The sequence below is a fragment of the Carassius auratus genome, chromosome 16 (genome assembly GCF_003368295.1).
Source record: "Carassius auratus strain Wakin chromosome 16, ASM336829v1, whole genome shotgun sequence".
NCBI lineage: Eukaryota > Metazoa > Chordata > Actinopteri > Cypriniformes > Cyprinidae > Carassius > Carassius auratus.
Window position 1 is genome coordinate 7,105,538 of NC_039258.1, and position 16,650 is coordinate 7,122,187.

Below are 16,650 nucleotides of genomic sequence, written 5' to 3' on the forward strand. Positions count from 1 at the left end.
ATGCATTTGTTTGTGTCTTTTTGGCCCCAGGCACACAAGCCAATGTGTCTTGGTGCAGAAACCCAGCTGGTACATGTAGCCAAATAGAAAGTGTAAAATAAAATGTGGAAAAATTAAGAAATATAATCAAAGAATGTATATGTTTTATATTTTATAGGCTGTAAACAAAACAAAGAATATTAAAGTGTTTTATAAGAACACGCTTTTCAGTATTTCTAATTGAAAATGTAGCATTGCATTTAAAGAGTTGCCATTTCTTTATGATATTTGTGAAATGTACCTACGATTTCTGAGTGAAAATTGTTTCTACACCATGTTTGATGCTTTACACAGATCAATTCCTGCTTTACGTTTTTTTAGCTTTATATCACATCAAAAGTAATTTTCTCACTCAGTATTGTGGTTTTATTAACCAGCACATTGTTACAACAAGACAGATTTACTTGAGATGCTAAATGACATTTTAAATTGTTTTCTGAAAAATATATTAAACATTGAGGTATCAAAAATTTGTTGTATTAGTTGTATGCTTAGAACAAGAAAATCAATAAATGCCACTATGACTAATAAATGTAAAGGTTTACAGACAAGTTTGATTTTCTTACTCCCATTAGTAGATATATATCCTTGGTTTAATCATAAATAAGACTAAATATCTCATGTCATTTTTTATCTTGATTTAAGAATATTTAAACAAGGTTTATAAAGCTAGAATAGAATCGAAAATTGTTTGAGTTAAGAATAACACGAGTGAACAATTAATGACAGAATTTCCATAAAACAAAAAACTTTTGCAACGTCATGCTCAAATAAGCCAATTATATTTCACTTGCGATTGCAACCACTCTAACAAGTGAAGTTATTGACGTAATTTCGGGAGGAGTATGACGATCTAATCTTCCAATTAATATCCAAGTATAAAAACAGCCTCTTACCACTTATATAATCTCTCTGAGCCCTCCATTGCAGACATTAAGCCAAATCCGTTTACCACTAATGCTAAGATTATATGGGCACAAGAACTTGTGAATGTTTGTTAGCACTCTTTAATTTATTGCCCCTTATAAATTACTTCGTTGATAACCCACTTCTCTACATGGAGTGTTGATTTATTGTTATTGGAGGGCAGGAGGGAATGGTAATAAATGGCTGTTCAAGCTCTTCCTCTAGAGTTTCTGTCTTCTATCTGATCATCCACCTTGCATCGGGGCTCCACTAGCTGGATAGTTTAGTGAGGGTCAGGACTGCTTTTGCAATGGAATGGGCCTGACAGGCAGGAGTTTGACCGGGACACTCATAATCTCATAAACAAATGTGAATTTTTGTCACTGGCTAATTTGCGACAAAATACAGTGTCCAAGGGATGATTTAGAGGAAATGAGCTGGATTCCATTTGATTGGATTTATGTTGCCAGATTATTGTTATGAAATACTCATACATTACAGCTTCCCATTAGCATGATATCTGACTAACATTTAGATTAAATCAAATCAGGCAAAGAGGAATTTCCCAAACATTTACTATCAGTTTATTTGAAACAACAACTGTACAAAATACAAATACAAAACATGTTTTAAAACATCAAGAAAGGCTATTTAAACACTAATAATGAGCAAATATTACCACCGCACACTGTTTTTGTTTACATCACAATAGCTGTACATTTCATTCACTAAAGTGTTCACTGAAAAAAACATAAGTGTGCAGTTCAAGTTGTGTTAGGTTTAAAATCTCACATCACAATCTATGTCCATGTATATTTCAAGTACTGAAAACAACAGATAGAGTTGAAACATGTTGCTTTTTCAGGGAGAGAGATATCAAAACATATTTACAGCAGAAAATAATTCTTAAATTACCTTCCTATCCATTACATCACGATGATGCGAAAGGTACAGACATCCAAAATCACAGATTATCTTCATCGCCTTCTTAATTTTGCAGTTTATCATATGCAAAATTGAGCTCTGCTAGGAAATCTCAGTGCCAGCGTGAGCATCAGAAAGATCTGTGAGAAAACAGCTTCAGCTGATGATGAACACAATATACAAACTAGAGTAAAAAACTGTCTGTATTTTTGTCATATATATATAATGACAAAAACAACAGAATGACAAAAACAACAGACAGTTGTTTACTCTAGTTTTAGACTGATACATTTGGAAAGTGGGGGTGAATTGTGACTGAAATGCTAAAATTAAGGGCTTGAATATGTAACACCCATTAAATTAAGGTCTCGGCTCTAGATGTACTATGGTATTTTAAGTCTTATAATGGTGTCATTTTATACCCCTTTGCAAAAGAAAGTATCTCTGGGCAGGATATTTCTCTACAATGTAATATTGAGCTTACAATTGAAACAAATGAGAGAAGTAATCAACCATCCATTTTTTTCTGATCGCAGTGACTGACAATGTGACAGCTGTTCCTGGAACAGGTTTTCCAGAGTGATTATTGGCCATGATACATGTAGCTGTGGCCACAGAGACCACTGGCCATCTCTTTTGAGTCCACAGATACAAATCTTCTGACTTGTAGTGCCAAAGAATTCACCCCTCAGCTCACACTAGGCCTGCACGATTTTAGAGGAAAATGTAATTGTGATTTTATTTTGGCAGTGCGAAGGAGCCAAATGGAGCATTCTGTTTTCTGTTTACTCTTTAATAGCCAGCTTATAAGTGCTTCTTGTTACAGTTTGGGAAAATGCTTGGTGCATGGTTTGTTCTCGAATGCATGCAGCCACCCAAACTAAGCATATGCAAAAACGCGTTTGTGTAGAGAAGTTTTACTGCAAACCAAGCCACTTTGAGATACTGAAAACACTGCCACAAGCTGCTCACGTTTAACAACACAGTGCCACACTTGACACAGGCCATTCGGGACATACTACTCGCAAGTGTCTTACTTTTCAATGGAGATACCCGGAAACTGGCAAAATGTGACAAGTGGTACTTTTGCAATCAATTTTGCTTCTTTTGTAGGCATGGCTCTTGAAACATGCAACTCTTGTATTAACTGAATCAAATCGCAGCCAAATCACAATTGCAGACTTTATTTCAATTAACCGTGCAGTCTAGCTCACACACTCAATCATCTCCAAATCAATACTGTCTCTGAATAATGTTCAATCATCCATCCAATTGTCTGTCAGTCCTCACCAATGATTGCCTCAGGAGCATTACGTCACCTGCACAGACTGGATAAGACCTATTTTGGTTTTGAACTAATATATAAGTTTAGGTTATGGATAAGTTATGAATAAATCTGCTTTGTTTCGAATGAGTCAATGATTGTCAAAATGCTGTTTCCATGTGGCAGCCAATCCAATAGGCCACTGAGACACTGTGAAAATGCTAATTAAGCACCTTAGTCAAACACACCAACCAAGGATCTAAGCATTAGCCAATGTGTCTTTACAAGCTAGTGAGGACTCTTTAAATGAGAGCCTCTTTCTCTCAGGCAGAAGCTCTTCGGCGGCTCCACGTATGTCGTCTAGCTCTGTGGTATAGTGGTCTGGGCTTTCTCCATTGGAGGTCTCCTTGATGACGCTGTATGTGAGGGCCACGCTATACGTGGGGGGCTTCTCGGAGCGCTGGGGACCACAATGGCAGAGCTTGTGGAAGGCAGCGCGGAACTTCTGAGACATGGCATTGTAGATGATAGGGTTGATGGCGCTGTTCAAGTAGATGCAGAGACGGCAGAACAGAAGGAACCAGGTGTCCAGATAGGCCTTCTTGAGGAAGGAGTTGACCACCACCAGCGTCCGATAGGGCATCCACAGCACAGCGAAGAGGATCACCACCACTGCCAGCATCTTTGTCACCTACAGCAAAGAGGATGACAGAAGTTTTCAGTTATGTATGTAACTCTCTGATCCCTCATAATTATATATATTTTTAAACAAAAATCCTCTTTAATCTCATTTTAATAAATCTATTAAAAAAATGATAAAATACTGTATTTATTTTATTATATATTATTACAAGCCTCAACTGTTTAAGTTAAAAATTGGTAATTTATTGTATACCATCAATAGTCAGTTTTACATATTTATATTGCTGATTGAATACTGATTATTGTGTAAGGTTAATGTATTTGAATATGAGTGACTATGGACTAGCAGAACACCTGTTTTCTTATTAGGGAGGTACCAGCATGCTCATTTTAATTTCTCACTCCATCTTGAGCATTTGCAACAGTATAAACATGATTGTCACGGTACAGCTGTTGTATTGTTTGCCAGATTATTCCAGCACCATAACATGTCATGGTTCATTTATTGTAGAGATTTGCTTCATGGGTTTAAAAATAATTTTATAAAGGTCATGAGAGGTGTGTTTTTTCACCATGTTTGGACAACTCAAAGAGCCCTAGGGCAACAACACCACCACATGTGCAGTCGTTCCAAGTTTATCAGAAGCTGTCTGGCTTCACTATGCATCAGGACCTTTACCTGCTCGAGGCTATGTGAGCATCACAACACTTAACATTTCTCAAATAATCAGCATCAGATCCTGTGTTCTGGATCACAAATGTTTCCCGTACTTCTGTTCACCTCAACGCAGGTACCGAATCTATACAGCGAGACCAGCGTAGGTCGAAGGAGCCGGCCCTTTAATGTGAATCAAGTATTAGAATCTCGAACAAGTGACTCGGATGATTCGGCTCTTTAAAAACATACAGCGCCCAGTACAACCACTGCAGTTTCCAAATCAAATGAGATTTTCAGGAAATCAAACAAACTCTTTTTAAAGGACTCGCGAGATCGTCAGACTTGAAACAAGTGTAGTTTGTTTCCTGACCTTGCGAAAAGATAGATTGGGCTATTTGTCTTGTTATAATATTAATCTTGTTGTAATGAGCGTATAAATTGAATTAATTAAATGTTCACTTTTTTGTATTGATATTTCTATTCAATTTATAGTTAGGAAGAAATGTTTTAACTCCATGTGTATCCCCTCTAAAACTTTTTTAAAAATAATTAAAAAAGGAACATTTTTGCAAGAATTGTGGAATTTATTTTTGATTGTTTAGATTTGCAACAGACTGTCCTGTCCGAAGGAACAAAATGAATATTATGGATGTATTCATTCATTCTAATATTGATGAATGTATCACAAATGAAAAATTCCACCAATCAAAAACGAGAAATAACGATATCCGATCCAACCCAGTGAATGCTAGAACAAGCGCAACATTACGCACAGAAGAAAACTTATTTCTGCACAAACTAAGGAGATAAAATCAACACCCTACCTGTCTCCGAGAAGCAGCAGTTGTGTTGCTGGATGAACTCCTGGAGTTCCCATGCACGGACGACTCCTTTTTCCAGTTTCTTCGACTTTCCTTGGGATCAGACGGGAGTGGGTTGAGAAAAAGAATCCTTGCGATCATTCCGTATAAAACAGTGGCCAGCAAAAGCGGAATAACGTAAAACACGGCATAATCTGTGAAATATATTGGCAAATACAGGTTTCGAGATACTTTGTAGGCGCATGTCACGAGGACAGCGTTCTCATAAACGTCCTCTTTCGTGTCGGAAAGATAAAACCACATAACGCAATAGAGGGACGTTAAAACCCAAACGAGAACAATGATCTTTTTGGCTCGGGAGAGGGTGCACATAAACTGCGCTTTTATTGGGTGGCAAATGGCGATGTAGCGTTCGATGGTGAAGGCTGTAATGGAGCAGGAGGACGCGTTGATGCCCAGGTACTGAAAATAAGTGATGGAGAGGCACCCAACATATCCGTACACCCAGTGGCCACCGAACAGACTCTCGGTGATGTTGGGCAGCCCGGCTGCAGTCAGGACCATGAGGTCGGCAACTGCCAGACTCACCAAATAGCAGTTGGTTGGGGTACGCATGTGCTTGGTCGTTAAGACCACAAGAATGACCATAACATTGCCAATAATTCCAACTCCACAAATAAGAATCACTAATAAGATACTAGCGACCTTGTATTCGATACTATAATCAGTCCATATCGTAGCATGAGTCCCGTTGTTCAGTTTTAATAAAGTGCTGTTCTCCATGCTCCACTTGGTTTGGTTTTCTCCTTTGCGCAATAAAAATAAATAAATAAAAATCACTTCTTAGCTCTCAAAAAGGGCATGTTTCAACATTCCAGCGAAATAAAATTCCTTCAAGTTAAAATCTGTGCAGTTTAAAATGTCCTTCTGGAATAAAACACCGCTCACAGACTTTAGATCTCAGAGATGCAAATTAAAGCGTTTGCGTTTGGTGCACAGCCAAGAATGTGTCCGTGGTAATTTGTGTGATACATAAAAATCCTGTCTCTGGCGTGCATAACGGCAGAGAGCTGACAGAGGTGTTGCACCGCCCAGGTCTGCACAGGATGATATGGTCTCTCAAAACCCCTGTAACCCATACGAGACCGAGAGCGTCAGTAAGGGCAGGTTGTGCGGTGCGTAATGCCGCAGCAGCAAGCAAGAGAGGAAGTGTCTCCAAAACACGGTCTGCTCGATTATAGGTTTCTTGGCTAAACTGCCAAAAAAACAATTACAGGCCCATTTCACATTCTAATTACAGTGTTCCTCTGCAATATGGTGTTTGTTTAAAAGCCAGTTTGCTCTGGGTATATCAGAACTGATAGTGCTTGTTTTAGGGGGTTTGTTTCAAGGATTGTGATAAGGTAACAGATTGATCCAAGCCCAGGAAGACTGGCTAAATTTGATTTCACCTGCAGAATGCAAGAGGTTACACCCTAAGGAGAGCTAGTATTGACACCTAACTGAGTCTACTGAGGACGCACAAGTCTTAATAGTCTACAGTGTAGGCCTATTTATGATGACAGAAAAATCACTTTGATTCATATTTTGAGTTTTGTGCATTGCGCTATAATGTATACTGTCATTTGACAATGTATTTGTAAACAGGTGAGTTGAAATTACATTTTTAAGGAAGTGGAAAAAAAGCTAGTTTTATCTATTAAAAGGCTTTAACTTTGGAGCATTAATGTCCTTTCAGACATTGTTTTTTATACAGTGGTTTAAACCAAGATAACCATACCAAACGATATACTAATCATCGATGCGCCAGAGAAACAGATTTAGAATTCTGCCTTTGAACTTCCGTTTTTGCGGTATCTGTTGAAGAGTAATTAGATGGCGAATTGGAATTACATTTCAAAGGGATATCGAAAGTTATCATGAGCATTGTGATGTTCGAGGCGGATTTAATAACAAATGTCAGTAGGCCGAACATTTTATAACAAGCGGTTCATTCATACATTTGTAGAACTGTACCTTCATGCTGTGTAAATGCAAACCGAAGAAAGAATTCAACGACCGCAGCTGAAAAGGGGCGGGGCCACAAAATTCACATGTTCTTTAAAGCAGGGTGAATTCTGATTGGTTGTCACTGTTATCGAAAAAAAAAAATTGAAAGTCATTCCATCGATTTAGTTTATGTTTGATTGGCGTGAGATTTTTTAGGTTGGTTCATTTTTGCTCATTATAAATGTGTTGCTAAATGTTTATGTGTGTGTGTGTGTGTGTGTGCATTTGTTTTTGTGACATCAGGACACAACTCTTTATAATGACATGGGTATGACACGGGTATGACACAGGTATTACAAGGAGAGGGTGTCTTATGAGGACATAACCCATGTCCCCATTTTTCAAAACACTTATAAATCATACAGAATGAGTTTTTTTTTTTTTTTTTTTTTTTAAAGAGTATAAATGCACAGTTTCCTGTGAGGGTTAGGGTTAGGTGTAGGGTTGGGGAAGGGCGATAAAATATAGTTTCTAGAGTATAACAACCATTACGCCTATGGGATGTCCCCACTTTTCACAAAAACAAACGCGCGGGTGCGTGTGTACGTGCGTGCGTGTGTCTGTGTGTGTGTGCTCGTTTTTGTGACATATCAGGACACAACTCTGTATAATGACATGGGTATGACACAGGTATTACAAGGAGAGGGTGACTTATGGGGACATAACCCATGTCCACATTTTTCAAAACGCCTATAAATCATACAGAATGAGTGTTTTTTTTTTTTTTTTTTTTTTTTTTAGAAAGTATAAATGCACAAGGTTTCCAGTGAGGGTTAGGGTTAGGTGTAGGGTTGGTGAAGGGCGATAGAAAATACAGTTTGTAAAGTATAAAAACCATTACACCTATGGGATGTCCCCACTTTTCACAAAAACAAACGTGTGTGTGTGTTAAAAACATTTTCATTTTACACCATAAAGGATATTACAGACAGAATGTACAAGTCCTTCCACTTTTCCATTATGCGAAAGGTCAGATCTATTTGTAGAGTTTATGGCTGTATCTGACGGTCATAAAGACATAATCCATTATGGCCATCTTTAAAAATATCAACAACATTTCAGTAGGAGCTTCATGCAGTAAAGTGTTTTTTCAGCTCTTTCTAGACCTTTGCAAGTGTACACGAGCGTAGAAATATGAAAGCAAGGTCTGACAGCTTTTCTCATTTATTATTTGTTTAAAAGTTCTAGATAGATAATTAATTGTTTGTACAATATATTTGCAACCATAGATTATCTTCATATAGATAATCGCCCATTACCTTATGTAAAGTAAATGTTTGACTTTTCACACACATCTTTGCACGATTAGTCTTTGACTGCCATCTTGTGGACTTGTTGAATTACTACACAAATAGTCCCTAAAATCTTGCAAAAAAAAAAAAAAAAAAAAAACAGATTCATAAAAGATTTTTTATCACTCTTAAAAATACTGTTGGGACATTTTACATTACATTACAATGACCAAGATGGACATTTTTACGTACTAGGATGAGTCCTATTGCAGTGTATATTTGATTTGCATCCCATAACAATCCAATACCAGTTCCTACTTTATCTAAACTCTGCTCATCTATGGTTTGGCACAAATTATGAGATGAATAAAATCTGGAAGCTATTCTTCATCAAATCTCCTTTAGAAAGATACAAAGGAGCCCATATTGCACTGATCAAAGTTAACTTCCTGTAATGGTTCATCACCCAACTTCTACTCTGAAAACAACAAGCATAGCCTTTGAGAGATCTGAGAGATTATCAAAGCTGAGACTCATGAGTTTATGAATATGGGAGCATGACAAGCATTCATAAAGACGGCTGTGATTTCATCATTTGTTATGGAAATGTAATGAATAATTCATCGTCTGCAGGACTGTTTAAATCATTCATTCTCTAATTGAATTTGATTTCAGCAAACTTCAGAATTTAAAACACTATGATGTTGTTCTGCTCTTAATCCGACACGATGCCAGCAGACCACTCAAAGCTTGGCAGCCAGCATCTCAAAGGAATAAATACAATTTCTGGCTGCGACTCAGGAATCTCTAATTTTCCTAATGACAAGAGTCCGTAATGACAAGATCTCCCATCCAAAAGGCTGTGCACACAATGAGGTGAAACCAGTCGTTATTGGCTGCAAAAAGAGTCCATTCATATCAGAAAAAAAATTAGATGAGTGCAGGTAGTTGGTGCTGACGACACTGACCCATTACCACAAATTAAATTTATTACAATATTTGATTCTCAGCTCTTATTCTATAGAAACCTTTTTGTCAATTAAAACTATGGGATAGTGGATGTTGTGTTGTTATAATGTAAAATGTATAAGGATGAGCTCATATTAAGATACAAGCAAAACATTATTTTCCCCTTTGAGTCACTATTTTCCATGACTTTCAAAGATGTTTAGTAATTAAAAGAGCTGTCCATCATTCTGTCTCTTTCAGTCATGTCCTTAAAAACATTTCTCCTCCACATGCCCTAAACTTTCTGTCTTATACTGTGTGTATTTAAGAGGCTTAAGAGTTTAGAGTGGTCTTTTTCAGAGTATAATTCCTCTTTTTTTCTTTATTTAAGAGCTTTATTTCAGACATATACCCCGTTAATCTGAGACTTTATTCAGAATAGCACACTACCATACTATTCTTTAATGCTGCAGTATATAATGTGCTCACTATACATATTTTTTATATGCCCAGTTTCCAGCATGATTGATGAACTGAAATATCAGTTGTGATTCTGTTTCTCTTTCATTTTTAATAATTGAAAATAAATGATTCATCTGACTGCAAAACCTTGATGACATTTTTATGCAAAATTGCATAATATCAAGATGATATTTGGAAGCCACTTGCTATTAAACTACAATTTGAGTTCATGAGGTCATTGGCGTTATTTTAGTTCTATTTATAAACTTTAATATTTTTATTAATAAATAATATTTTGAATTAGCTTTTATTTTTTTAATTTTAGTTCAAGTTTAAGTCATTTTGAAATGTGCTTTTGCCGTTTTTATTAGTTTTTAATATTTATATATTTCAATTTGACAATGTAGCTTACTTTTGTATATACTTTTTGACATGAAATAATGCCTACTGTTTCATTTACTATTTTAATCAGTATTAAGTATATACTGCACAGTATTCAGTAAGTACTAAGCTAGTATTCCATTCTGAACATAGCTTAAAATGCAGAACTTCTGGATCACAGAACATGTGACCTTGGATCTCATCATGTGACATCTTTAGCTTTGTGGGCAGAAGTGATTTCAGCCTGAGCTCAGATGTAATTGAGTCACTGTGCTCAGCACCAAGGACAGCTCCTCCCTTCTCTACCTTCTTGCATTCTCTTACCTTGTCTCTATTATTCACAAAGACACTGTCATTGAGGTTCTAATAACGAATTAAATACTCTCAGCATCTAATCAGTTAAATACAATCCCCAACAATATCCAACACCTCGGCAAACTCTTTTTTTTTTTTTTTTTTTAAATTTTTTAGTGCTTTTTGTATGTCCTATATCTAATACACTTGCATTCAAAATTTTGGGTCAGTAAGATTTATTGATTATTTATTTGTTTGTTTAAAAAAAATATTTAGCATTAATTTAATCAAAAGTTAAAGATAAAAAAATGCTGTTTTTTTGTTTTATTTTTTACTTATCAAAAACTCTTGGGGGGAAAAAAGCATTCGTTTCCACAAAAATATTAAACAGCACAACCAGTTTCAACACTAATAATATTTTTTTCTTGAGCACAAAATCTGAATATTAAACTGATTTCTGAAGGATCATGTGACACTGAAGACTGGATTAATTGCTGCTGAATCTGTAGCTTTTTCCATCACATGAATAATTTACATTTTAAAATATATAAAAATAGAAAACAGTTATTTTAAATTGTCTAATGTTTCACAATATTATTTTTTTACTGTAATTTCTGATCAGATAAAGAAAGAAATTAAAAATAGTATGACCCCAAACTTTTAAACGGTAGTGTAACAGTCCTCTATTCATAGTAATCTGAAATGTTCAAAATCAATGCAAAGTTTTGTTTTCACAGCATGCACACCTGGACTATATAGGTCAGCAGGTATACAGGTGAGTGTCATGTCAGATTATATTCCAAGTTCATTTTCTCTTGGCTCCTTTAGGCTGAAGTGGATGCACGTTAACCTCTGGGAGGCAGCTGGTGAAAATACTAACCTTATTGGCACAGACTGGCAGACAAGTGTCACCACCTGGTTTCACACCTAGGTCTTCCAGGTCCTAGAACAAAGAAATGTTATACTTGTTTGTTTTAATATACTGTAACATCTCAGTATGTGGTTTTTTCAGTTTAGAAATGATCCTGTAAAAAAATTCTAATTAGGGACCGTTAGCCCTTTTATTTGCCTTCATGTGTTCTTACATATGCGAGAGCAAAGGTATGTGACTGCAGGTTTGTTGCTGTTAAATTATGTTATTTAGTGTCTACATATCACTCTGTGTAACCACTTGGATCAAACAACATGAGGATAGATTGGCAAGCCACAGCATGCTTCTGTACATTCCAAGGTGACTTGATTGATACTCAAGGCTTTAAAACTCAATTTCGTCCTTGGCAATGCATGCCGGATTGGCTCAGCTGGCAGCTGATAGTATGGAGATCTCAGAGGGGCATGCAGCAGAAAATAAGCTGTGCACTCTTCTGAGATTTCTGTCCTGTTGAAAATAGTCCAAATTGACTGCAGCATGCAGCTGCTCCACCTATTTTCATAAAGTCTGCAGTGACAGATGGGAATTCATGACTGTGCACCTCATACTCCCTGAGCTGAGCCTCCACCAGTCTGGGACATTAATCTCTGGCTGAGTAAGCCCCGCTTCTCTGCAGACTCATCCTTTAAATGGGAACTTGCCTGGCTTTGAGCCAAAGTCATCCTTTGTATTGGTCAACACAATAGCATGTATATGTGGAAATTGATTGTTTGTTGAAATGCTAGTTAGGGATATTTTCTGAATGTACTTTGAAAAAAACGTTTGAAATAAAACAAAATCAGGTTGATTAGATATTCTTAATTATTTTTATTTTTTTTACTGATTCAAGTCTTCAGCTTTTAATAACCACAGAACAGTATATTTTTTAAAAAACAGAATATATTATGTTATGGATGATATAGTAGGCCTAGTAATAAATAATGTAAAGGTGTGTTAACAAGGTCATTCTAAGGAATATGATCTGGTACAGGCTGGTTGTGTAAAATAAAAATAGACTATACAGACCTCAAACTGACCAGTAATCTTTCAAGCTTTCAAAGGACCACAGAGGCAGAGCAGATGGTGAAGAATGGGTGTGGTTTAGCACAGTCGCTGCTTCTTACTGGTCGTAGTAGGAAATATCTCCAGGCTGTAGTTTCCAGTCATACGCTGGTGAATTGTCCAGAAAATAATTACTTGTCGCTTCCTAGAGCTTCATTTCCCATGGTTCCGATACAGTTTTAAACCTCTTATGATTTACTTGAAAACGCAAGAGTGATGTAAGTCAGCGAGGCGTAGATACCTGAGAAGAATTTCTAAATCTTACTACGGCGAAGACTTAACTTAATATTCATAAGCCGCTGCTTCGCCATTGGAACTTTCGCAAGGAACGTCACAAACACCTAATTAAAATTCAATGAGCGGCCATTTGCTATAGGACATCAACTAAGGGACGTCAGCGCAATCTTCTTAATATTCATACTCAAACACTTCCACATAGGAAGATTGCTGAGAAACGTCACCCCTAGCTAATGAATATTCATAAACAAGCCTTTGCCATAGTAGAATTTGTAATTTGGCCATCAAGAGCAAGAGCTCAGTTCATCTCTAAAACGGAGCGTGGGAGGGAGAACGGCAGAGAGCAGCAGCCGGGAGGCCAAAATGTTCAGCAAACGAGAAGGTATTATCTAAGTACATTGTTTATACCAAACACACATTCTGTGATTTGCGTCTAAATTTAATGAGATGCAGGATGCGGAATGTGTCTTGTTTGTACCGCTGTCTTTGCGGGATATTATATGACCTATTGATGAGTGTAACGATGCATCCTGATGGACACGTGCCAAAACTACTGTATATATGTGTATATCGTATTCCGGTTTAGCTATTGTGTAGTTTTAGCTATTGAAGATCTGATGATTTGTAGCAAGACTTATTGTCATTTTTCCCCCCGAGTGGTATATATTGACCAATAATCGATTTGACACGTTTGTATACTGATATTCACACTTTTCCAGTTTATTGGTTTCTTTAAGATCGATTCTAAGATTCAAATTAATTTACATAAATTTCAAAACAAATTTGTATAAATATAATAACATAAATTAAAAAAAATATGAATAATGGTTATTTGACCACTTGCATGTAAAAGTACTGATACTGTACTGATATCGCTCTTAAAAAAATATGTCATGATATGGATCTCTATTGTGAAGTGTATTGTCTATATCCCCATCGACCATGAGCCATGCGTTTTAAAGGGACTTATAGCTTATCTTGGGGTTTATACGGATTGCTTTGCTAATTGGATATCGAAGAAGTAGAGCTAATCAGTAACTTTAATCGTCTTTCATTAAAGAGGCAAAGGATTTCGTTCAAATACAGTCATTAACTGTTTCTAGACCACTGTAGTGAGCATAAGAGCAGTACATAGTACGCATGAGTCACAGTTGTGCTTGGGACACGTGCTGCAGTACACTACACTGACCTACAAAAGAAAATCCACTAACACTGTGTATACGTTTAAATTTGCTCAAAATTTTGTTGGGAGCAAATCAGATCTTTTGCGATCTGTCATGTGACAACTATGTCCAGAATTTGAGAAATTTCAGAACAAATTCCTGTGAGATGTGTACAGAAATGCTTGTTCACATAGTACTGAAAAGATTTACATAGTTTGTCAAGAACAAATAAGAAATGTAATTTCAATAGCATGCAACCAAGATAAATGACAGTTGTGTTTGTGTGTGCTGATTAGATATCATTGTGTGAAAAGCAGGAATTAAACAAAGATTCTGTTCTATCAGACATTTAAATGTGCAAATATAAAAAAACTGTCTGTCAATCACTAGCTACTATATATATATACATATATATATTTATATATATGCTCAATGAGTTGATTTCTCATCTAAAGTAATATAAATTATGTGTTTATAGGTATAATGTGGATGGTTTGATGCGGAAAGAAACCAAAGTAATCTGTGGGAGTGGATCTGATGGCCTCGGTGGAGTTACTCTACATAGATAATAGAGGGGGAAGACCTGATCCTCCCGGCATACTGGATTGGTCTTCTAGCCCTCTTCATGTTTGCAGGCTAAACAGTTCGGTGGAAGAAGCTTCTTCCACTCTGAAGGCGCCTGCCTGTGAGGCACAGTGTAATTCAGCACCAAGGACGGTTCCCGTCAAAGGACAACGTGGTCAGCACCGGCATCAGCCTACAGAGAAGGTCAGGGTGTGTTGTGACAAGGAGCTGGAGACCTCGTTCACTTACATTGATGAAAACGTCAATCTCCGGTTGGCCACCCCGGACACAAGTGAGAAAAGCTCTCGCCATGTAGCTTCACTCCAAGACTCCTCGAGCGAAATCCATCCCGAGGGCCTCCAGGAGTTGTCGCTGATGTCCGACATTGACCTCAGCTCAGAGAGTTCAGGGAAATCCGTGGATTACGGATTCATCAGCGCAGTCACATTCCTGATCACCGGGATCTCGCTGGTGATCATATCGTACACGGTCCCTCGTGACATCAGAGTGAATCCCGACAACGTCTCTGCACGTGAAATGGAAAGACTGGAGAATGAGAGCGCCAGGATAGGTGCGCACCTTGACAGGTGCGTTATTGCCGGCCTTTGCCTTCTCACCCTGGGTGGAGTGGTGCTGTCCACTCTGCTAATGATTTCGATGTGGAAAGGTGAGATGTACAGAAGGAAAGCCTTCGCTTATTCAAAGCACTCCACAAAGCTCTATGGTTCAATTAATTTAAGAACAAGGTCGAGTCCCAGTCGCTCATCACCACCACACAGTTTGGTCGAGGAGGAGAATGGCGATGCTATTAGTTGACTGTTTTCTTCATTTTCTTTTTTGGACTGCCAGTGTAATGTTGACCTTTCCAGCATGGCCGAAAGAGCTTGTTTTTCAACCTTGTGTCAGTGACAATTGCTTACTGATGCAGAAAAACATAATATCACATAACAGATTCCTCAGGCTTCAGAAAGACACAGCATGATATCATTTGTATTAATCATGAAGCAAGTACATTTTTGAATAAACAGAGGTTCGAACTTCAGGTTGTGTGGCAGGATGTTAAATGAGGTTTCTGATAGTATTCAAGCCCTTAATTTCCAAGCTGAAAATAAGAGATTCTAAAAGAAATGAGTCCTGTTGTACAGCACCCTGCTGCTAATATTGACAATCCTACTGCCTCTTTCTTACTCTTTCAGAATACTAAAATGTTTCCACTTCAGCAGCCATTTCGTCATGGTATGTAGAGTGATTGAGGGCTACAGTTTCTGATTTAGAGCACTCTGGTGTATTCAGATCCTCAGAAAGCATTGTTCTGTGTTACACTGAGAAAATGCCAGTGTATAATTGGGATGTTTTTGCCATTATTTTCTCATATTGTCCTTGTTAGTTCATGTGCGGAATGGGCCATGCAGAAATCTAATACTCTGCCCGCCAACCCCCCACCCAACCAACGTGCTAAAATATTTTATAAATATTTAATGGAGGAAGCTGCCACACAATGATTTGCTATCTTTTGGAAATTTAAATCCATTTCTCTGAGAGAGCAAAGCATACTGTATCTTCACTGACACTGTATACACACAGTTGAACCTATAGGCTCTCCGTATGTAACAAGATATTGACACAAATGCAAAAAAAATGTCTGTGCTCACGAGTTATCATAAGACTTACAATATCATATCATCTGTATCAGTTCATACTCTGATGATTAATGACTGTTCATAAAACTTATAACTTAGGACTCACTTTCTGAAATGAAAATAAAATTACATTATTCTTGATTTTGTGTTTTATTGTTTGTGATAAATCAGTAGCCTGTGTTTGACTGTGATAAGTGTGACCACTTAAATACCTGAATATGACATGATCATGAGTCATCTGTCTAACTTAACTGGTTATGTCCATGGGATCAAAAATCAAAAGATTGAATCAAATGTCTTTCTAATGAAAAGATTTAAGCTTTTAAACTCATTAACTAAACTTTCTGGTGTTTTTACTGTACATTAGCAATGCCTTATCAAGCAGTAAAGCAGTGCAGATGCTTCGAATTTAGCAGTAACAAAAAAGTAATGTACATGTTTCTGACTGATTGTA

At 37.1% G+C, this 16,650-nt stretch overlaps 2 protein-coding genes across 3 annotated transcripts; one reads left to right on the forward strand and one right to left on the reverse strand.

Annotated features, from left to right (window-relative positions):
* Positions 1 to 1,513: 1,513 nt before the first annotated feature.
* On the reverse strand, positions 1,514 to 6,569 carry trhra (thyrotropin-releasing hormone receptor a). The gene is made up of 2 exons (XM_026283702.1): positions 5,258 to 6,569; positions 1,514 to 3,824 (listed from the first exon to the last, which is right to left on the reverse strand). The coding sequence occupies exons 1-2, from the start codon at positions 6,035 to 6,037 to the stop codon at positions 3,393 to 3,395; spliced, it is 1,212 nt and encodes a 403-aa protein (XP_026139487.1). The 5' UTR covers positions 6,038 to 6,569; the 3' UTR covers positions 1,514 to 3,392.
* Positions 3,730 to 16,337, forward strand: tmem74 (transmembrane protein 74). 2 transcript variants are annotated; one of them, XM_026283704.1, is made up of 2 exons: positions 3,730 to 3,859; positions 14,471 to 16,337. In XM_026283704.1, the coding sequence occupies exon 2, from the start codon at positions 14,530 to 14,532 to the stop codon at positions 15,370 to 15,372; it is 843 nt and encodes a 280-aa protein (XP_026139489.1). In that variant the 5' UTR covers positions 3,730 to 3,859; positions 14,471 to 14,529; the 3' UTR covers positions 15,373 to 16,337. The 2 variants fall into 2 exon arrangements, with proteins under 2 accessions (XP_026139489.1, XP_026139488.1); XM_026283703.1 differs by lacking the exon at positions 3,730 to 3,859 and adding an exon at positions 13,127 to 13,211.
* The last annotated feature ends 313 nt before the right edge of the window (positions 16,338 to 16,650 follow it).